This window comes from Amorphotheca resinae (assembly GCF_003019875.1).
Source record: "Amorphotheca resinae ATCC 22711 unplaced genomic scaffold M430scaffold_4, whole genome shotgun sequence".
Classification (NCBI taxonomy): Eukaryota; Fungi; Ascomycota; class Leotiomycetes; order Helotiales; family Amorphothecaceae; genus Amorphotheca; species Amorphotheca resinae.
Window position 1 is genome coordinate 1,013,200 of NW_020194474.1, and position 19,213 is coordinate 1,032,412.

General features: G+C 50.9%; 6 protein-coding genes across 6 annotated transcripts; 3 read left to right on the plus strand and 3 right to left on the minus strand.

Annotated features, from left to right (window-relative positions):
* Positions 1-275: 275 nt before the first annotated feature.
* Positions 276-845, plus strand: M430DRAFT_34135 (hypothetical protein). Its single transcript, XM_024866498.1, has one exon. It carries the CDS (start codon positions 375-377, stop codon positions 759-761), a length of 387 nt encoding a protein of 128 aa, XP_024722317.1. The 5' UTR covers positions 276-374; the 3' UTR covers positions 762-845.
* Positions 846-927: 82 nt separating this feature from the next.
* M430DRAFT_34136 (hypothetical protein) lies at positions 928-1,463 on the minus strand. The gene has a single exon (XM_024866499.1). It carries the CDS (start codon positions 1,391-1,393, stop codon positions 1,013-1,015), a length of 381 nt encoding a protein of 126 aa, XP_024722318.1. The 5' UTR covers positions 1,394-1,463; the 3' UTR covers positions 928-1,012.
* A 1,562-nt stretch (positions 1,464-3,025) lies between these two features.
* Positions 3,026-7,168, minus strand: M430DRAFT_99768 (hypothetical protein; the record flags this gene model as incomplete). Its single annotated transcript, XM_024870215.1, has 4 exons — positions 3,026-4,002; positions 4,051-5,021; positions 5,067-6,370; positions 6,422-7,168. The coding sequence occupies 4 exons, from the start codon at positions 7,166-7,168 to the stop codon at positions 3,026-3,028; spliced, it is 3,999 nt and encodes a 1,332-aa protein (XP_024722319.1).
* A 2,433-nt stretch (positions 7,169-9,601) lies between these two features.
* M430DRAFT_222040 (hypothetical protein) lies at positions 9,602-12,528 on the plus strand. The gene is made up of 4 exons (XM_024864654.1): positions 9,602-10,480; positions 10,532-11,861; positions 11,911-12,245; positions 12,304-12,528. The coding sequence occupies exons 1-4, from the start codon at positions 9,701-9,703 to the stop codon at positions 12,406-12,408; spliced, it is 2,550 nt and encodes an 849-aa protein (XP_024722320.1). The 5' UTR covers positions 9,602-9,700; the 3' UTR covers positions 12,409-12,528.
* An 881-nt stretch (positions 12,529-13,409) lies between these two features.
* On the plus strand, positions 13,410-14,926 carry M430DRAFT_82730 (hypothetical protein; the record flags this gene model as incomplete). Its single annotated transcript, XM_024869607.1, has 2 exons — positions 13,410-13,472; positions 13,544-14,926. Coding segments are annotated over 2 exons (1,446 nt in total), but the record flags the coding sequence as incomplete, so codon positions are not given.
* A 637-nt stretch (positions 14,927-15,563) lies between these two features.
* Positions 15,564-16,887, minus strand: M430DRAFT_98663 (hypothetical protein; the record flags this gene model as incomplete). Its single annotated transcript, XM_024870136.1, has 4 exons — positions 15,564-15,757; positions 15,811-16,094; positions 16,222-16,479; positions 16,556-16,887. 4 exons carry the CDS (start codon positions 16,885-16,887, stop codon positions 15,564-15,566), a joined length of 1,068 nt encoding a protein of 355 aa, XP_024722322.1.
* Between the last annotated feature and the right edge of the window lie 2,326 nt (positions 16,888-19,213).

Consider the following 19,213-nt stretch of genomic DNA (forward strand, 5'->3'; position numbering starts at 1 on the left):
GCATTTGATTTGTGATTTGATTTATCTGTTGCTACATAAACCGTCTTAGTATTCAAGAACAGAAACCTGGTCAGTATATCCATCACTGGAATGATCTGGGAATAGCTTCACCCACAGCTTCATTCAGCTAGGCACCTCCTATACAAAATAAGGTGCAGGTATGTAACTTTCATCATGGCGATTTCGCTGCCTCCCTCCTCAATTCTTCCATTCAAAATCTGACTGTCTCTTCGAGTTGCAGAAGCTACCTTACTGCTTGATCGCATTCCGCACACGGCAAGCTAGCTTTCTAAGGCTGCTGTATACGCCGAACAACACCTCTATATTTACTGCCTCAACTGTCCGTACCAACGATACACATCACCTCGCCAGCTATGCCACTACCATACGTACCAAACATCCCTTTCTTCATGCATTGCCTCGTCGAGACGGCCGCCTCCGTCAACTTCATCTTCAACCCCGAGCAGCTCCCCTCCGATACTCTCCAGACCAGTGCAATCAGCCTCTATTATGTCACTCTCCTCTCCGTTTCTGTCGCGATTAGTTCAATATTTGCCTCCTGCCCTATTGATCGCATCAGCGGAAGGGTCGCTGGAGCTTTGAGTTGGTATCATCTTGCCGTGTTGTACATTACCATCTTAAAGTTAGTGTATGGGGATGATGAGTATGGGCAAAGGTTGGGAGGGCCCTGGGTACACTTGATAGCGCATGGGGCTTGTTGGCTGTCCTTGGTTGAGCTCTGGCTACGAGGGGGAGAGTGACAATAAGATGATGAGCTGTCTTCGACCTTCACCTGAAGTCGAGGAATTGACGGCATTTGGTTCACTGTTCAACGAATTTCTGCCCATAAAGTATAGTTCGTATAGGCTATGCTAGACTACTTCACGTACTGCTGCTCGCACCCGCATTTGCCTCAGCACGGCGAGTCCCAAGATCAGCGCCCATTCTCCTGCTCGCCCTCACTGGAATTGCTGGAGCTTGTGCCCACCGCTGGTCAAGATTGTAGGTGATATTACTCGGTGTTTCCCTTGATCATTCTTCCTCTTCTGGTTTTCAACATCCTATGCAGCCTCATCTCCTCCCTTTCGCTGTCGCTCAGGCCGTCTAATTTCTTCACGAACTTCCACCACACTCTTCCCCTCGCATCCTCCAATGCATCAATCTCCTCCATGAGGTCTACTTGTGTCCAGATATAGTCTGTCTTCTTCAATTCTCCATACAGCCTTGACCTTTCAATTTTGAAAACTCGCTCCTCCCGTGCATTCCTGGCTATAGCCTCATCCTGCATCTCTCGTTTCTCCCGCCTATGTTTCTCCTCACGTAGCTGCCGTCGAAGCTCTCTCACAACTTCTTCAGTCGCATCCTGCCGCCTCTGTTTTATCTCCTCCATCATATTCCCCACCACCTGATCGTCGAAGATGGAGTAGTTCGCCCTTTCAAGCTGCGTTGCCAGTACGCCGTGGCACTGGTGTAGGTACGCAACATCGAGTCTCAGGCGCTCTTCAAATTCTGGGTCCTTGATGCCATTCCCGTAACTGTACGAGGTGAATCGGGCTTCTGCAACTTTGTACCGCCTCATGGTCTCGTGCATAAGCCTCTGGATACGGCTCGCCTCCGCAGCTCTAGCTTCCTCATCCTCATTTTGCCAACCCAACTTATTGAGTCGTCCTCTGAGCATCAAGATGATGAGCCAACAATGATTCCATGACGGTAGTGATTTGTCAACGAATTCATTTGCTTCCTCGACCTTCTCAAATTTCCTATCCTTCCTGTCATATTCAGGGATGGGACCCCCCTGGACTCTGGATTTGCTTAGGAACGTCTCCAATATCTCGGAGAGTCTCTGTCCCTCTTCAACAATATCCTCCTGTGTTCCTTTCCTCCTAGCCATTCCATGGACATCTCCTCGTGACCCCATAGCAGCTGGCGGATCCGAATCGATGTCAGTTTCCTTACTTCCAAGACCAGAGGGTCTCCTGTTCAAACGTCTGGGATCATCGACTCCCGAATCGCCCATTGGTCGAAACTCGCTACCACGAGGGGGTTTAAGGAATGACAACTCATCGTCAGACTCTTCGGATACAGCATCATCGTCGTGCCCAGAATCTTCGGATGGTGCAGGCTCGGGGTCCCTCGGATACTCTGTGATCGGTTCAACAGTCGCCACCAGACTGACGCCAGTCTCAGGATCTTCATGTATGGATCCTTCAGGACTTTCTTCTTCTTCGGCGCTTGACAGGTAGTCACTGTCAGAGTATCCATCCCATATCTTTGATATCAAGGATAAAGTACGAGCACGATCACTGAACTCTTCAATATCCATGATTATTGGTGATTTGATTTTGATGTGAAGATGCTGATATGAAATCCGGGGCGGGTCAATCCCCCCCTTTTTTTTTATATACCTCTCGAGAAAGGCGGATAGATTAGATTCCATGTCTTAAATGCCTGGACCTGACATCCCCTTTTCGAAAATCCTTCTTCTTTAATATCCTCTCTCTTTCATTCATCCTTTTACCTGCACTCTTTCCCATGCTTGTCAAGAACTCCATCGAGCGTAATTCGAAACTTCAGGAAACTTTGTATATACCAGTGTGTATACCAGGAGTAATCCGCATTTAGAACAAAGACTTGTTGTAGTTCGCTGGTTCGTTCACAAGTTGACTTAGCAGCATCGCGAGATTTCGAGAAGCTTGTTGTTAGGAATCATCCTGATGGTTGGTTAGCTCAATGATTGATTGCTCATCTGAAACGTAACACGCACCCACCCTTCTACACACACACATATTATATGAATAGAGTTATATTTTGTAGAGTGCCACCACGTATATGGTAGAAGCTAGAAAACCTAATGCACAACTAAATAAACACGATATGAGTTGGGAGAAGCCACGACGCTCCACCCGTTCTTTTTTGATACAACCATTCCTAGAAATGCATAGAAGAAACCGAGCTCGCAACGCTACGCTCCGCTCCGCTCAGTGAAGAAGATGTCCAGTAGCTCAATACATGTCACGAGATCTGCCTAAGCTCTGCTCCCATTCGCACCATTACCGCCCTCTTTTACGGCCTTGAGGACCAACTCCCTCGCTTTTTCAACGCCCTCGGCACTTCCCAGAATCTCAATCGCTTCGCCCTTGGCCTGGTCGCGAGGAACAGTAATCTTGCATCCGGTTGCCTTTCGGATGCTGTTGACTTTGTTGCCGCCTTGGCCGATAACATATCGGTATGTACGCGGGTCGGGGAGTACCAGGTAACCGACATGGCTGTTCTTCGATGCCTGTTCCATAGCTGCCAGGAGTGCAGCTTTGGCCTTGGCCACATTTTCGGAGGAACCACGTAAGATCCAAGGGATCTCGCCGTCCACTGCAGAGTCTGCATTGCTGACTACAGTCCATGAGAACAAATCTTCGGCTGCGTCTACATCATCTGTAATCAGGGGCAGGGCGCCGTTCGCTCGTGCGTTTGTTGGTGCCGCAGGCTTTGGTGGGAGTTTGTGGCCAGCATGATCAACTGTGACCTGATGATCATTTCGCATCCTGCGGAAAAACTGACCGTTATCCGCGATGGCGTGGTGGAGCTTTCGAGGCACTTGGACCGTCTCACCTTCTTGGTCCTTCATAAGAGTAAGAATGTGAGCCTTTGCATTCTCAACATCCGCAGGCAAACCAGTGATCTTGACACCGCTTTGACCGCTGCCTTGCCGTGGTATATCGAGTGAAACCTTAAGCTTCGACTCGAGTTCCTTCTTCGTTTCTCCTCCGCGTCCGATCAAGGAGCGATGCTTGTCTGTCGGGATATCGATTGTCTCGGTAGTCTGACTGTCCCGTTCGGCTATGATCTTTTGCATGGCCGCAATGATCTTTTCAACGACATCCTTATTGCCTTCAATCTTGATCAAGTTTCCATCAGATTCAGCCTTGGGGAATTGAACTGTTCGAGCAAGTTCTCGGCGATCATCTGATCCACCAGACTTGACAACAATGTCTCGGAGAGTGGAGCCTGATTGAAGTTAGGAAGAGTTAGCAAGACATTGGATGCTCGACTTACCTCCAGCACCAATCAAGGCCCGGTGGTGTTTCTTATCAACCTCCAAAGTCTTTGTAATAGTGTGGTCAAAGATGTCCTTCTTCTCCTCGAGTATCTTCTTGGCCTGTGCTACTTGAGATTTTGTACCCTTGATCTGGATTTCTACTAGGCCAGTTGCGTCCTTGGAATCTCTGACATTCGGAACATCAATCTTCGCCCCGGTAGTTTGTCGAAGCTCGTCCATACCACTTCCCCGTTGGCCAATAAGCGAGGGGATCTGGCTCGGCTGTACTGACACCGTGGCCGTGTATGAGTTATCCTTGAGATACTGGAGCAAAGAAAGGATCTCGTCTCTCGCTTCGTCGGCTCCCTTCTTTGGCCCTTTGACAATTACCTCATCAGGTTCTTGTTCGCGACGACCGCCCTTGCGACCAGCTTCGCTAGTTGCATCGACGCTTGACTGGTCATCTTTTGAAGGTCGAGCTGGGCGAGGGAAGTGGATTTGAACTTTATATCTGGTCTGAAGTTTGTTGATTTGGTTGCCTTGGGCGCCGATAAGTTCGCGGTGGTACTTAGGCTCAATTTTGAGGATATACGTAGCCTCATCAGCCCACTGTCTTCCTAATGCCGAGATATGTGCTTTGGCAGCTTCCGCCTTTGCTTTTGGACCCTTTAATTCGACCTTCCCATCATCAACCTGGATCTCCACGTCGAACTTTTCACGCAACTCGCGAATATTGCTGCCTCCTTTACCAATAAGTTGGTTGGCGTGTTTTTGTGGAAAGTCAAAGGAGAGCGTGAAGCCACGTTCCTTGTCGTCTTGTATGGCTTGCTCGACGAATGCTTTCACCTTGACGGCCAAGGACTCGACGGCAGGTGCAGGGCCTCGGAGATTAACAATGGTGTCAGCAGCGGAAACTCGTACAGGGATTTGATCTGCTGCTCGGTTTTGCTGTTCACTTTTGATATATTTGCGAAGCTTCTCATGGTAACTGTATTCATGAGTAATTTGTCAAAAGAGGAATTGGAAGACTTACATCTTAGGCACATCAATTGATGTACTAATAATTTGCGCCTGCGCATTGATAATGTCCAAGATATGCTTCCGAGCATCTTGCAGGCCTCGCTGGAAGGTTTGTATTTCGTCGGGGGTTGGTTGACCACGTGGTACCTGGTAGTCTGGATTTAATCCGTGCTCCCCTTCAAAAACCAGCAGTACCGGGGCGTCAGGCTCAGAGGATGGTGGAATGACCACATGTACACCATAATCTTTCTTCACTCTTGGAGTGATGTCATTTTGGAGATACAGGTGGAAGAAGGGGTCCACAGGAACGGTCGTCAGTCGCGATGGAGGATGGGCAGAAACGATGTTGGTGATATCTGCCTGAGCATTGATAGCGTTGTTGTAATCACGAGAATATAACTCCCATGGTGCCGCATTACCCTCTTGGTTGATTGATGTGACAATATGGGCCTGGTGAAGTTTCTCGAGCTCTTCGATGACCTTACGTTGGCGCAAGTACTGAGTGAGGTACCGTGCATGTGCGCTGGAAGCTCCGGGAGCATTTCGGTGTTGGCGGGAGATATCGATGCTCGAAGATTGCATGCTCGCAGCTAAATTGATGGCCATGTTTCTCGCCACGGGAGTCTGATGAGGAGGACCAATAATGGTAATCATATCATCATCCTCATCGCCGGGAAGAATAATCGCACATCCAGTATCAGCGAAGAACTTTTGTGGCTCTACACCTCGCTTGCCAATGATGAATTGATGCCGACCATTGTTTATGGGAAACTGGTCAACTGACATTTGTCGTTGGAACTCATCAGCAAGGCGTTCAATCTCTGCCCTCGCCGCCTGAACCGCAGAGCGTTCTCCAGCAATAGTGATGTGGTTGCCATCGGCGGCAGGAAGAAATACCGGAAGCTTGCCTGGGAGAGGTTTCTGAGGGGGCGGTTGGGTTCTCCAGGTATGGTATGGGGGAACCCGGATCTGAACACCCTTCGCTTCTTCCAGCTCGTTGACTTTTTCATTCTGCGGACCGGCAATAAAGGGGTAAAGTTCTGCTGGGATAGTGCGAAGCTTCGTAGTCACCGTTGCCGTTCTTTCGGCCGCAATTGCGAGAATTTCTCTCTGTGCCGCTCCAACACTTAATGCATTGCCTTCTACCACTATATCGATCATAGCATCATCATCGTCGTCCGTTGGAGCTGGTGCATCCTCCAGTTTGGGAATTTGGACACGTGCACCGGTTCTCTCCTGTATTTCCTTTATTTTCGAACCTTGTTTGCCAATGATGTGAGCTCTCGCAGATTGAGGAATGGAGACTTTAGTAGAGATCTGTTCAGAAATTAGTCCTATTCGTCTCAGAGAAGGACCAAGCGTGCTTACCTTAGCTCCAACCTGTGCCACGACATCTCGCAAAGCTTGGATGGCAGCTTCGGATGGGCCAGTTGCGTAGAAAGTAATGCCGTTCTCCCCTGCTGAAAGCGTGACATTTACCTTCCTCGACTTCCGGTTGATGTCCTTCAGGATATCCGGCAATGGCTTCTTCAATTGCGGGCGAGGGAGCATCTGATTCTTTTCTAAGAAGATCCTCTCTTGAACCTGACCCGGGATCTCCATCTTCCTTGGTCCTCCCTTGGGCGCAGCCTGACTGGCTGCGGACACTGGTGTATTTATGCCAGAAGAAGGCGCAGAGGTACCGTTTGTCGAGAAGCCATTCGTCCCGTTCACGGGTGAGACACCTGGTGCTGGCTTCTTTGCGCCCCAAGTTGGGGTAATGTTTGTTGGCTGTCTGGGCTTTGGGCCACTTCCCAAGCCGGGAAACAGCTCCTCCGACTGTGTGTCCAACAGGGGCTTGGTCTCCTTGACTGGCAATTCCTCCTTCTGTTTTCCAGCTGCTTTTGTCGACACTGGAGGTACCCATCCAGGAGCAGGCGCATCAGTTTTGTCTTCAAGAACACTGGTCGACACCGGCGGCTCGGGGTGCTTCAGATCTGCCTCGTCGGGCACATCCTCAACCGTAGGCTTATGTGCTTCATGCTTCTGCATAAGCTTTTGGGCGGCTGATAATGCGGTGCCATTGCCATTGGCTTCGAGATGGCCATTCAGAGCAGTAGAGTCGACAGAAGCCATGATGGAAGGTCGGGGGTCGATCGAAATTGTGGAGAATTAGAGGCGGGAGCTGACTGGGTGGACCGAAGTCAGTAGAAGAAGACTTGAAAGATCCCAATCGGCCTCGGAAATCCACTGACCAGAGCCAAGTGTCACTATAGGGGTGAATTGCAAATGCAAGGAAACGGGAACGAGAGTGATGTTCTTGAGGCCACGCAGGCGATTATGGGAGAGGGCTGCACCTAGGATCTAGAGAATTGCATAAGGGGAACGATAAAGTACGGCAATGCAGGGCCTATGCGAGAGGCCGTCCCAGTTGCGTTCGGAACAAGAGTGGTTTGTGGTAAAAAGGTATACTTTTCTTGTTTCCCGGGAGTGAGTATGTAGCCTGAGATATGAGGCGAGGAAGCACGCGCTTCGGTTGAAGAAGACACCTCTTTGGTTTCTCTGGAGTTGTGCTTCCGCTGGTTTTAATACCTGGGTATGGCGGATGATGTGAAGATGAGCCGCGCACACAAATCACACATTATTCCGCCTCATGTTCCAAGTAATGGGTTCTAAAGGCTTTTCTTCTGGGCGTCTTCAAGGGAAATCGTCCATCCGAAACCCAGATGCATGGCACGTGACAAATTATCACGTGGTATGACATGGATTGCAGAGGGAGGAAATGTCTCCATGCCTCTATCTGAAGGACGGAGGTATCTTATCCTATAGGAGGCTTCCTTGTGCTTGACTTACGCCCCTCTATATGTACGAAAGCCCACACAGCATTTCGGGTTTATGTCACACAATCGAGATAGAAGTGAGTCTGTCCCTTTGCCGCTACTGGAGTAAGTGTGCATACTATAGAGTATAGTTGAGGATACTTTTGTACGTTGTAGAGTTCTGTCTAGAGTCTAGACACAGTGTAGTGGAGCAAGATAGAGAAGCACGCGAGTTCCTCAGCCCTAGTAGTAGGATGTAGCGATGTACAATACAGAGAGGGTTTAGGTCCTGGATACTACGACTACCTACTTGTACTACTACTCCGGAGGCACAAAATAACAGACTACTCGCAAGACAAACTCAATTCCCCACAGACCAACATGCTTCGAGCCTAGAACCGTTGGCCTTAGCTGCTTAGCAAGTAGTAGTTCTTCCGAAGAGAGAGACAGCTCGGCGAACGGTTGCAAAATAGTGGGGTGGAAGAATTGCCAGTGGCTAACTTATTCTTCTACTTGGGCCCGAAGCAAAGCAAGCGCAGTGCTGATCCGTTCGTTTTCCGGGGTCTTTATCAGTCCGCCGTTGGCCATCCAGAGCTGCTCCTCGGAGACAAACACGTGGGTACAGTATGTACATACTTGTACCTTGCTGTACATGTACTTACTGTACGCAGGGCAGCCTCCCTCAATATTCTCCCCGTTTCCGATCCTGCATGGTATAGTCCTCGGACGCCACAAGGAGGCCCCCAGCTTTTTCTTCGAGGAGCCTCGATCATCGATCGCTCTTCAAGAGCCGGTCTCCTCCAGCTTCCCCATTTAGAAGCAGAGGAGGACGACGACGGCTCAGCCATCCAATGATCCAGATTCCACGGACGCCCAGATCCTAAATGGATGGACTGCTGAGAAGTGGAGCGGCTTCTCCAGAGACTTGAATCCGTCCTGTGACTCCTGTCTGGGAGACCTCGAAGCCTCAAAAGTTCTGAGCGGAGAAGAGAGCCAAGGGACTGAGATGTATGTATTTACTGTTTGTACTGTGTGTGTATTGAATCAGCGAGTTGCGACTGTGAGGAGAGAGGATGCGGGTTGCGACAGGCTTTGCAACGGCCTACTCCTTTGTACGATACTGTGGCACCGTCTTGTCTGCCGCTTAGGCTCATGAAGGATCAGTGGAATCGTGGTCGGGGCCATCATGACCTTGAAGGTAATAATAGTCGACTCGAGAGAAGAACCGGAGAGATCCTCCTGTCTACGAGCACATTCCGTCCTCACCATACGCCCCGTGTGGGCGCGGACGAAAGAACTATTACAGTACAATAAGAGACCCATTGTAATAATGTAAATAATAATGATGATTCGCTTCGTCGCCTGAAGTGATACGCCCCCGTATCAGAAAGAAATTATCTGCCCTGTTTTCCTTTTGCCTGTAGAGAGGACCCCGACCTCGTCCCTAGCCGCAGCCAATCTGAAGCCGCCCGCTCGCGAGAACCCAGCCATAACAAACAGCCAAAGCTCCTTCGCACCGCCGCCCATCGATGACCTTGCAATCTCCTCCCGCCGTGTTGTGGACAATCTGCCATATTGTCCTCTGACGCCTCTCCCGCTGTCTTCTCCCCTTCGTTCGAGTGCGCTCACATCGTCCATCGCCTGGTCCATGGCAAGCCGCGTTATTCGTCGTTGAAGTCAAAGTCAAACCGCCCCCTCCACAAGCCCCCCAGCTGCAAGCCAACCTGTCTGCCGGAAGATACCTTCTCGCCCAGTTATTACTGGCCCGTTGGTCCCCGACCACACACCACTGCGCCTCCAAACTCTCAAAGCAAACAAGGAGAGGTTAGAGTGCCGTGCGTCAACAGAGATGGATGAGACGAAACCACCTGTTAGGCGCCTTACCAAGAAGAAACCCCCATCAACCTCGAATCTCTTTATCGATGTACGGAACAACGCCGAGAGATACCTACGAAGTCAGAAGAGCTCTGCATCGCTCCAACGTAGTCCATCTGCCCCAAGCTACCCCAGGTATCACATATCGCCGAGCCACACGCGAACGGCGAGCGCCAACCCAACGTCATACGCATCTTCCAATTCCTCGCTCGAACGACGAATCTCAGGACCATCTCCAATCCTGGCGGGCTCTGAGTCGGTCGTGCCTTCGGGCCAAGGTGGGGGGAAGCGCACGTCGAACCCAACGAGTCCTCTGAATGAGAAGACTTCTGATGAGCTCGTCGGCTCCCCGTTCGATGGCTCTGGGATCTTGAACCACCTCGATTCGACAAAAGCTACGGGCTATCATACTGCTTTGCGCAGGCCTCCCCCTCCCCCGCTCTCATATACATCTCCTGAACCTCGCCTGGCGCCCCAACCGCCACCTCTCCGGCAATCTGCGAGTTTCTCGGCCGGCGATAGAACGAACGAGAAAACACCACCTCGCATCGCAGACAACCAGGTGATAAGTCCCAAGCGATATTCGGATGAGAGCAAAGAACCGAAGCAAGGCATGCTCAAAAAGAAGTCGGGATTTTCTGGCTTCATGAATAGCATCGGGGTGGGGTCACCTCGGGGAGTCAAAATATCAGCGCCTGAGAATCCGGTTCATGTTACCCATGTTGGATATGATAACCAAACTGGGCAATTCACGGTGAGTTTGATCCTGCAACAAAGTGTATTGCACAAGAGCTGATCAATTTAGGGCCTGCCGAAAGAATGGCAGCGCATGATCAACGACAGTGGGATTACGAAGAAGGAGCAAGAACAGCATCCGCAAACCATCGTAGATATCGTTGGTTTCTACAAGGAGAATACAGACAAGGAAGAGGATGAAGTGTGGAAGAAGTTCGAACAAGCCAAGGCCCCGGAGATGCGATTGGGGATATCAAGCCCAGCTCCCGTATCACCAGCGATGCTCAACACACCTAATTATGCAGGCGTAAGTCCCTTGATGAGCCCTCCTACAAGCCCCAGATTCCCTGCAAACCACGAAACAAGCTTCGAAAACCCAAGGTCACCACCTCCGGTTCCAAAGAACCAGGTTCCAATTACAACCCTACAACCCAAAGACCTGAACAACCTTATACCAAGCCGCCCGGCCCCGAGGCCTCCAGTATTCCAAGGGCCTACTCGAGCGGCCCCTCCTGCCCCTGGGATGGGCAAAGATTCCGGGATCGGAATGCCCCGTCAGAGTGAGGATTTACCTGCTCTTGCCTACATACCGCCGCCGTCGCAGCCAGACACCTCTCCCATGCTTCCAGAAGAACACCGTTCAAGGTCCAATTCGCGCGCCAACGGTGTATCTCCCTACGCGTCACCAGCCCAGGTGCAGTCTCCGCAAGGTTCACATCAGCAGCAATTTATGCAACATCAGGAGGTTACAATGCATCAGGTGCAATCGCCTCAGCGAAATCCAAGTAAACGACAACCACCACTGCCGACGTCTCCGACACCTCAAGCCCAGGCACCTCGTCCACCAGATGCTAATGGAATTCCACATCCAACTCAGCAAGCTAGAGCTGCCCCGGGGCCTCGGCCAAGACATCGGCAGCGGCAGAGCACTAGCATTGATATCGTGGCCAGGCTGAGGCAAATCTGTTCAGAAGGGGATCCTCGAGACCTCTACAACAACTTGACAAAGATTGGGCAAGGAGCTTCTGGGGGTGTTTTTACCGGCTATGAGAGAGTGACGAATCGGTTAGTAGCTATCAAACAGATGAACCTGGATCAGCAGCCGAAGAAGGATCTCATCATCAACGAGATCCTTGTGATGAAGGACAGCTCCCATCCGAACATCGTCAATTTTATTGACAGCTTCTTGGTAACTGGAGAGCTTTGGGTGATAATGGAATATATGGAGGGCGGCAGTTTGACGGACGTTGTTACGTTCAACATCATGTCCGAGGGACAAATAGCATCAGTGTGCCGAGAGACGTTGAAAGGATTGCAACACCTACATTCGAAGGGTGTCATCCATCGAGACATAAAATCGGATAATATTTTATTATCGATGGATGGGAATATCAAACTTAGTAGGTCACTTCCCGGATGAATTGAAAGACATCCCTAACAAGAGCTTAGCCGATTTCGGTTTCTGTGCCCAGATCAATGAGGCTCATAACAAGCGTACAACTATGGTTGGGACGCCTTACTGGATGGCTCCTGAAGTTGTTACACGCAAAGAATATGGCCGGAAAGTCGATATCTGGTCATTGGGAATAATGGCGATCGAGATGATCGAAGGCGAGCCCCCTTACCTTACCGAGTCACCCCTTCGTGCTCTCTACCTGATTGCAACGAATGGCACGCCCGCGATCAAGGACGAACATGCACTCAGTCCTGTTTTTAAGGATTTCCTATATTTTGCGTTGAAGGTTGATCCGGAGAAGAGAGCCAGTGCTCATGATTTATTACGCGTAAGTCCTCTTCCATCCCGAAGAATACACTAGCTGGGCTCTAGCTTACGCCTCGCAGCACGATTTTATGAAACAATGTACAGATCTCGGCCAGCTGGCCCCCCTCGTCAAGGCCGCCCGAACTGCCAGAGCGCAAGAGAAGGCTCAGAAAGGATCATCATGATATCCAACCTTCCTCCGGGAGAACCATGCACAAACAAAAGTAGGGTATGCTTGGGCGGAAATATGCGTGATTACTTGCGGCGTTTTGCGGGGAACTTGGCGCAGAGATTATGGTGAACGAACCCAAACCGCTGGTAGGATTGAATGTTCTAATGAACTGAGAAAATATTTCTTTATAGAGGGAGGAAGGGAAAACGGAATAACGAGCGATAGATGCCTGTTTAAGTCGATGGAGAAGGTATGCGAAGAAGCAAACAAGCTAGCTGGAGGCCCTTATCGTCCCACCGTCAAACACGTTTGGCATGGTATAGGAATGGCTGCTTGAACATTGGGTCTTTCCAGTGGTTTTCAGGCCAGCGGACGATACACAGCGCGTGTGTTTTCTACCCTTTTTTTTTCTTTTGTCACGAAGGGGGATGGAATATGGATGAATGAATGGATGGATGAAGAAGTGATGGCCGCCTCAGCGTCAGCGTCAGTGTTATGATGTATGGATGAGCTGGGATACATATGATGCCCATTATGTCTGCTGCTGAAGATAGGGAAGAAGATATTTTGAGTACCCCTACCATGCAGGCCCCTCTCTAGCAAAACCCGTGACGAGAATTCAGTTTGAAGTATGACTACATTTACCTGAGAGGCTGCTGGCGAGGAAAACAAAGTAGTTGATGAAACCTCTTCGCCGGAAGTGCCTCTAATAGTAACTACTTCCTTGCTTCATGAGGGACAAGGGGTTAAGGACTGCTCGAAGAGGCGTGGCCTACCTACCTACAGGGGTTGGGTCATGTGATTTTGAGACATGGTCTGTTCTCAGGTATAGGCAACCATCTGGAAACACTGGATATTTGCACTTTTGCAAAAGATGTGATGATACTCCCAACCTTGCGGCCACTATCAAAAATGGCTGTTGTCCAGATTCTCCTGCTGTTTCTCCAGCTCGCGTTTGCCCATCCGCCTCAAAAACTTCTATCACCACCTGCCCTGAAAGACGCTCAGCATGGCCCTAGTGTGGGCAGCGCCAGTACAAATGCCAATCATATATTCAATGCAATTCATTCATCAATGGTGAGTGACTTGTGAGCTGCAAGGCGTTCCACAAGATCATCCTCGAACTACCCTATCCTGACCTTTCGCAGCGGCAGTGGGGTTCATCCATCCATCACAATGGGATGTCTTTCTTCCCCGCCATTGTCCCCGAAGGCACTCTCTTGTACCATGGGGACTGTACCCCCGAGAGGCCCATAGGTCCAGAATGGCTAGCCTTCGAGATTCAACATGCGGAGATTTTTGCTTGGATGGGATCGGCTTCCTGTAGCAACAACCGTTCTGCGCTCCAAGTGGAGTGGACGCTTGAGCAACTCAGCGCAGGAGAAAGGGGTGATCGGCCACCAGAGCCTGGCTGGCTTCATATATACAAAGCCAACCGCCCGCTGAAGCTCTTGTACATCGATGGCATGGCAGCGGCGAAGTGCAATCTAGGCCCAATGGATTCGCAGGACTTCCTGCTCCTAGGTAATTTCACCCACGGCAATTTCACCGGCAACCTTACCGATGGCAATCTCAAGGACGGCAATTTCCTCGAGCGGGAGCGGTCCAAGGCACTTTGCAGTCTGGCGACGGAATGGGGCATTGAAGGATTTATTAGGATGGAGGCCGGGTTCGAGATCATCAAGTGTGACTTCTCGGAAAGCCTGGACCTCCTATCGCACAGAAAGAGACCCTCGCCAGGCTCTCCCACCACATTGGGCGACGTGTCCATGTTCGAGTATATCCGCGAGATCTCGAACCGGTATCAAGGCATTGATGGCTCGCGAGTCCTATTGGATTACTCTTCCATGATCTCCGCATTCTTCTACCCAACGAACTTCTCAAACCCAGACGGCGAGTCGCCCCTCCCCCGCCTCCTATTCTCGACCCCAGAACAACTCGCACGCATCAAATCCGACCTGGGAGAGGTCCTGCTAAGCCCGCCTCCCCACCCCATCATCGACTGGCAGGGCATCACAGACATGATCGTGAAGCGCTATTCAGAACGTCTTCAATTCATGGCCGCGGATCCCTCCCCCGCCTCCCTCCTCCGCGCAATCAACAATCTTCTTAACCTCTTCGTCGACTATGAGGACCCGTCCCCAGACGCCATCCAGATCTGTTCCACACACTACCTACATCCTGCCCAGCCCTCTACCTCCCAGGACCACTTGATCGCCGCCGCCCTAGAGACCGTCACCCAGCGGATCTGCACGACCTTATTCGCTGTGCGTGATATCCTAATCAAGGAGGAGGATCTGGAACCATGGCAGGAAGAAGATCACTCCCCATCTTCTCCCTCAGCAACGGCCACCGGACTGATCCGCGACTTGATCACTTGGCTCGATTGGGCGGGCTGGAAAGAGTGCGGGCCGTGCGGCTATGACAGAGTATGTTTCGTGGCCGTGTTCCCCTTCGGCGCCACGGAAGACCATTTCAGTCCGCGGTGTATGAACAAGACAGAGGTCGAGGAGCGGAACTCGGAGTACTGGTTTCCTGATAGTTGATGAGTTGCGGGGGGTAGGTGGGGGGAGGTTGTGCAGAGAGGAGTCATATACGGACAGGGCTGGTTTTTGAGGATTTGCTGCGGTATAATGGGTAAAGGGATTTAAGAACGGAAGTACGGGAGTCGGTGGCTAGAAAACATGACGCTTCAGAAGCCAGCTGTCTCTTGGGATTACTGTATAACGCGACTTCTTGTCACTTTGGACAATGCTAATGCATAAATGATGTTTGGAACAAGGGGCTATGCCTGCTTAGACATACAGAGTAAAGATATAGAGATCACAAGAATCCAGATTAGGGCCATCTAGAGAAGCACTTCAGACAGGCAAAGATAGGTAGGCGAATTAGTCTCTTATTTTTGGTAGCTCATGTGCTTCCGCACTGGCAATATCTAGTAACCCAATCCCGAACCCCTCAAAGAAACCTTGAAAAGAAGGCAAAAAACCGCGCTCAAATAACCTTTGGGAACCAGTGAACACCCCGGACGTCCTGTCTGTCTATTCTGCCGAAACAAGCGAAGAACAGATTGAGGGAAAAAAGAGAGAGAGGGCGGAGAAAGCAACCACCCACGAATCCTCTAGCGAAATCCTGTAATGTATTCCTGTATCCGCTCCTCACTAACGACTAGTAAAGAGTGTATCCTCCGTCGATGGTGACGGATGAGCCGGTCATGAAGCCGGATGCGTCAGAGCCGAGGAAGACGGCGAGACCGTTAAGATCGTCGACGGCACCGAGGCGGTTTTGAGGAGTGAGAGACTTCCAGATGACCTTCTGGGCGTCGAGGGCGGGGACATTGTTCAGAGCGGTGTCCATGTAACCTTTTGATCTGTTAGAACGTCCATCAAGAAAGGAGGGATAGCTAAGTACGTACCAGGGTTGATGCAGTTGACACGGATGTTGTACTTGGCCCATTCGGCTCCGAGGGACTTGCCAAGCTGGATAACACCAGCCTTAGAGGCGTTGTAGCATGACTGCTCCTGGGGGTAGTTGACAATGATGCCGGACATAGAAGCAACCAAGACGATGGATCCGGGCTTCTTTGCGGCCATCATAGCCTTACCCACAGTCTGGGCCATCAAGAAGGAACCCGTAAGGTTGATATCAATCAAGCGTCTGAACATGACGTGATCGTAGGTCTCAGCAGGAATGTTGGAGCTACAACCTTGTTAGCATGTTCTCTAGATATTCAATCGCTAAAGGTGATGTGTCATTCCAGAGATGAGAATAGGGCTCTTGAAAAGCTACTATCTGAACACAGGGAACGATGGAAGAGATAACTTACTCAGCGATACCTGCGGAGTTGATCAAGACATCAGGAGCTCCGTACTTCTCAACAACTGCATTCACGCAATCCTCGATTGCTCCACCATCACGGACATCGACCTTAAAGAACTCAACTGGGACGGTGTTACCAGTCAACTTGTGAAGCTCAGCAGCAGCGGCGTCACCGAGATCCTGGTTGGCGTCAATGATGATAATGGCCTTAGCACCAGCCTCAATACAAGCGCGGGCCATGTTGTTTCCAAGACCACGAGCACCACTATAGAAAGATGAACACGCGTCAGTAAAGTTGTTCCACTTGTAAAGTCAAAGAGAAAGGAGCTCTGTATGCGTACCCAGTAACCATCACCACCTTGTCCATGAGAGTCATCTTCTGCATGCTTGGAGTCATGCGATCATAGATCTCACGGGTCAATGGCACAACAACCTCATCCTTAACCTTGATGGTGGAGTGCTGGGCCTCGCCGCCAGCGTAGGAAGAGGTAGGAACTTCACGCTCAGAAATGATCTCAACAGGCTCACGGAGCTTCGCGCCAGACGTGAACGAAGCGCGGGTGGCCTTTGTAACAAGGGGAACGACCTTGGTGACAAGGGGAACAGCCTGCTGGGCAATTGGCGTAGCGCGTGCCGCGGTAGTGGCAGCGCGAATAACGGAACGACCGAACATGATGAAGGATGTGTGATCAGGAAAGAGTATTGGTATGGGATTCTCGAAAGATGAAGACAAGAAGTGTCAATGTGTGTTGTCGCGAAGACGGATGTCGTAGATCGAAGATGGGGGGAAAGATTGTTTGTTGATGGGAGGAGCTTCGAAGCGGGCAAGGACGAATATTTTAAATCCCAGATGTCAAGTCCAGATCAACAGTCCAAATCGAAATTCACTACTGTAAAAGCTGTAAATTCCTGCCTGCGCGCTTTGAGATCTGGGACCGGGACAGATATTCACTAACGTTGATAATCGCGAATGTGGGGTTTATCGACAAGACCTTGTTGGGGCTGGAAAATCGGTCGTAGTTGCAAGAACTCGATCTGGAGCAGATAATGCAACCTATGGCAATGTATCAGACGCGTTTTCCTCCCACCACCAGCAGACAAGACTCGACAAACCTAACGATTCTGCAAGGGGTATCTCAAATGTATTGAAGAGAACTCCGAGATATGATCCCAAGTTCCGGTTCTGGTATGGAATGTTACGAGGTCGAAAAATAGGTGCTGACAATGATAGCGAGAAAATCCAGCTCTTGGTTTTCCTTGCTTATGATTCTCAGGTATGTATCTCTATATCTAAAACACAATCAAACTCCAGCTTTTAACGAACAACAGAAAAAGATCTATCGAAATCGTAAAGGCTCGTGGTGAAGGCGCAGAAGATATACTTGCGACAGAAGGAGGTGCTGGCCGCTGGGAATAGGCCGCGGATCTCGTATTTGCTGTCACAGGGGACAGAAAGGGAGCAAAAGGAAATGTCTAGAAACACAACGCCGTGGGAGGAATACGAGCAAGAAAGCTGTCTGTTCTCGACCGTGGGGGGGGGAGATGCAGTCGAAGCAGAAGAAGGGGCAGGGGGACGAGAAGGACGGGGCGGTATAAGAAAGAAGAGGAGAAGGAGGAAAGAGGGAGCGGCAACACCAGCTTTTCAACAAATTTTCTGGCCTTCTGATAACGCCTTTACGCCTGCCTCTACGCCTCTGGGAGCTTGCTGGTTCCCAACAGGGTTAAAGTCAGGGTAGCTTCTCGACGTCTGTGCTTAGCCAAGGTACATGGCTGCATGGCGACGACAGTGGAGACGGAGGGAATCAGTGGAGCAGCACTGGAGCAGCACTGGAGCATCGCTGCTGTAGTCTGGCCCCCCGCGGAGGCACCCCGACAGCACTATTGGGACACCCGGACCGGGATCATGGAGGCCGGGAGAGCGGCGAAGAGCTGCCAACTTGCCAAGTCGCGCTGGGCGGCAGGCTATGAGTGCGTCCGCCGTGGGGGTCGAGCGAGAAACAGGGTGACATGACTACGCCCTCGCAGTCTCAAGACACCAGCGGAGCGGTGTGTGGCCCTGCCCGGCCTGCCACCGTGCGGGAGGCTTCTCTTTTTCTGGTCGCTCTGCTGGTCAGGAGGACAATATCGACGACCCCTAATGCGAAGAATGACTTGATAAGTCGATGCTATGATTAATATTTAATTTTTTTAATATTAATATTCGAAGAGGTAATTTACGCTGTCCCCCAGGTACCCGCTTTGCAAGCAGCGGTCTAGGGGCCTTTCCTTCTAGCATTCCTCTCCGCCCATACACCGGTACAAACAGCCTGACTGACGGGAGCAGATAGGCGTTTCTGTTACACTTACGGAGGTACAACGCGAAGATCAAACGCTATCCTAACTTCCTCGGATCTCTGGCAACTTGCAACGTGCGTAGGACCCTCCTCCTCTACGGTGCTACGGCACTGCTGTACATGCCGTCTGTACAGTAGTATACTCTCCCCTGGCCAAACTATTTGCCTTATGTGGTACCGAGGATCCTGTCTGTCCCACACCGTACGGCCCCCCGGGTACCCGCCGGTGCGGATATAATGATATTAATAGGTTAAGATGCTTCCTCAGTACCGAGCAGGATTCGAGTATAATAATCCTCCGCGTCCCTCTATCACCCATCTCCCGAGTCCCTACGGAGCGCCCGTCAATTTGCGCCGAGACTACTCACGCCAACGAGATTTCTGTGGGTATGTGGAGAAGGGACTTGGGAAGATCCATGAGACGACGACGACCGGGTACCAGTACCATACTTCGTACTTGCAGTACGCATCGTAAGCGCGTAAGAGGAGGAAATTAAGAGGGGTCCACGGGCTTCAGCTTCTCAAGCGCTCTGGGGCGACTGGCATAGAGGGCGTGGAGTTGAGAATTGAGCGAGGGACTTTTGGGGGATTCTCGCTGCATCGGCTCTGATAATCGCCCTCGAAGAGCCGATCGATTTGATCTCCTGTGTAGCGGTGAGACGCCAA

Bases quoted from the DNA above. Each gene is read 5' to 3' on its own strand.
- M430DRAFT_34135 (XM_024866498.1), top strand. From the start codon at position 375: ATGCCACTACCATACGTACCAAACATCCCTTTCTTCATGCATTGCCTC.
- M430DRAFT_34136 (XM_024866499.1), bottom strand. From the start codon at position 1,393: ATGATGGAGGAGATAAAACAGAGGCGGCAGGATGCGACTGAAGAAGTT.
- M430DRAFT_222040 (XM_024864654.1), top strand. From the start codon at position 9,701: ATGGATGAGACGAAACCACCTGTTAGGCGCCTTACCAAGAAGAAACCC. The intron at 10,481-10,531 runs GTGAGTTTGATC...TGATCAATTTAG, and splicing joins ACCAAACTGGGCAATTCACG to GGCCTGCCGAAAGAATGGCA. The intron at 11,862-11,910 runs GTAGGTCACTTC...ACAAGAGCTTAG, and splicing joins GGATGGGAATATCAAACTTA to CCGATTTCGGTTTCTGTGCC.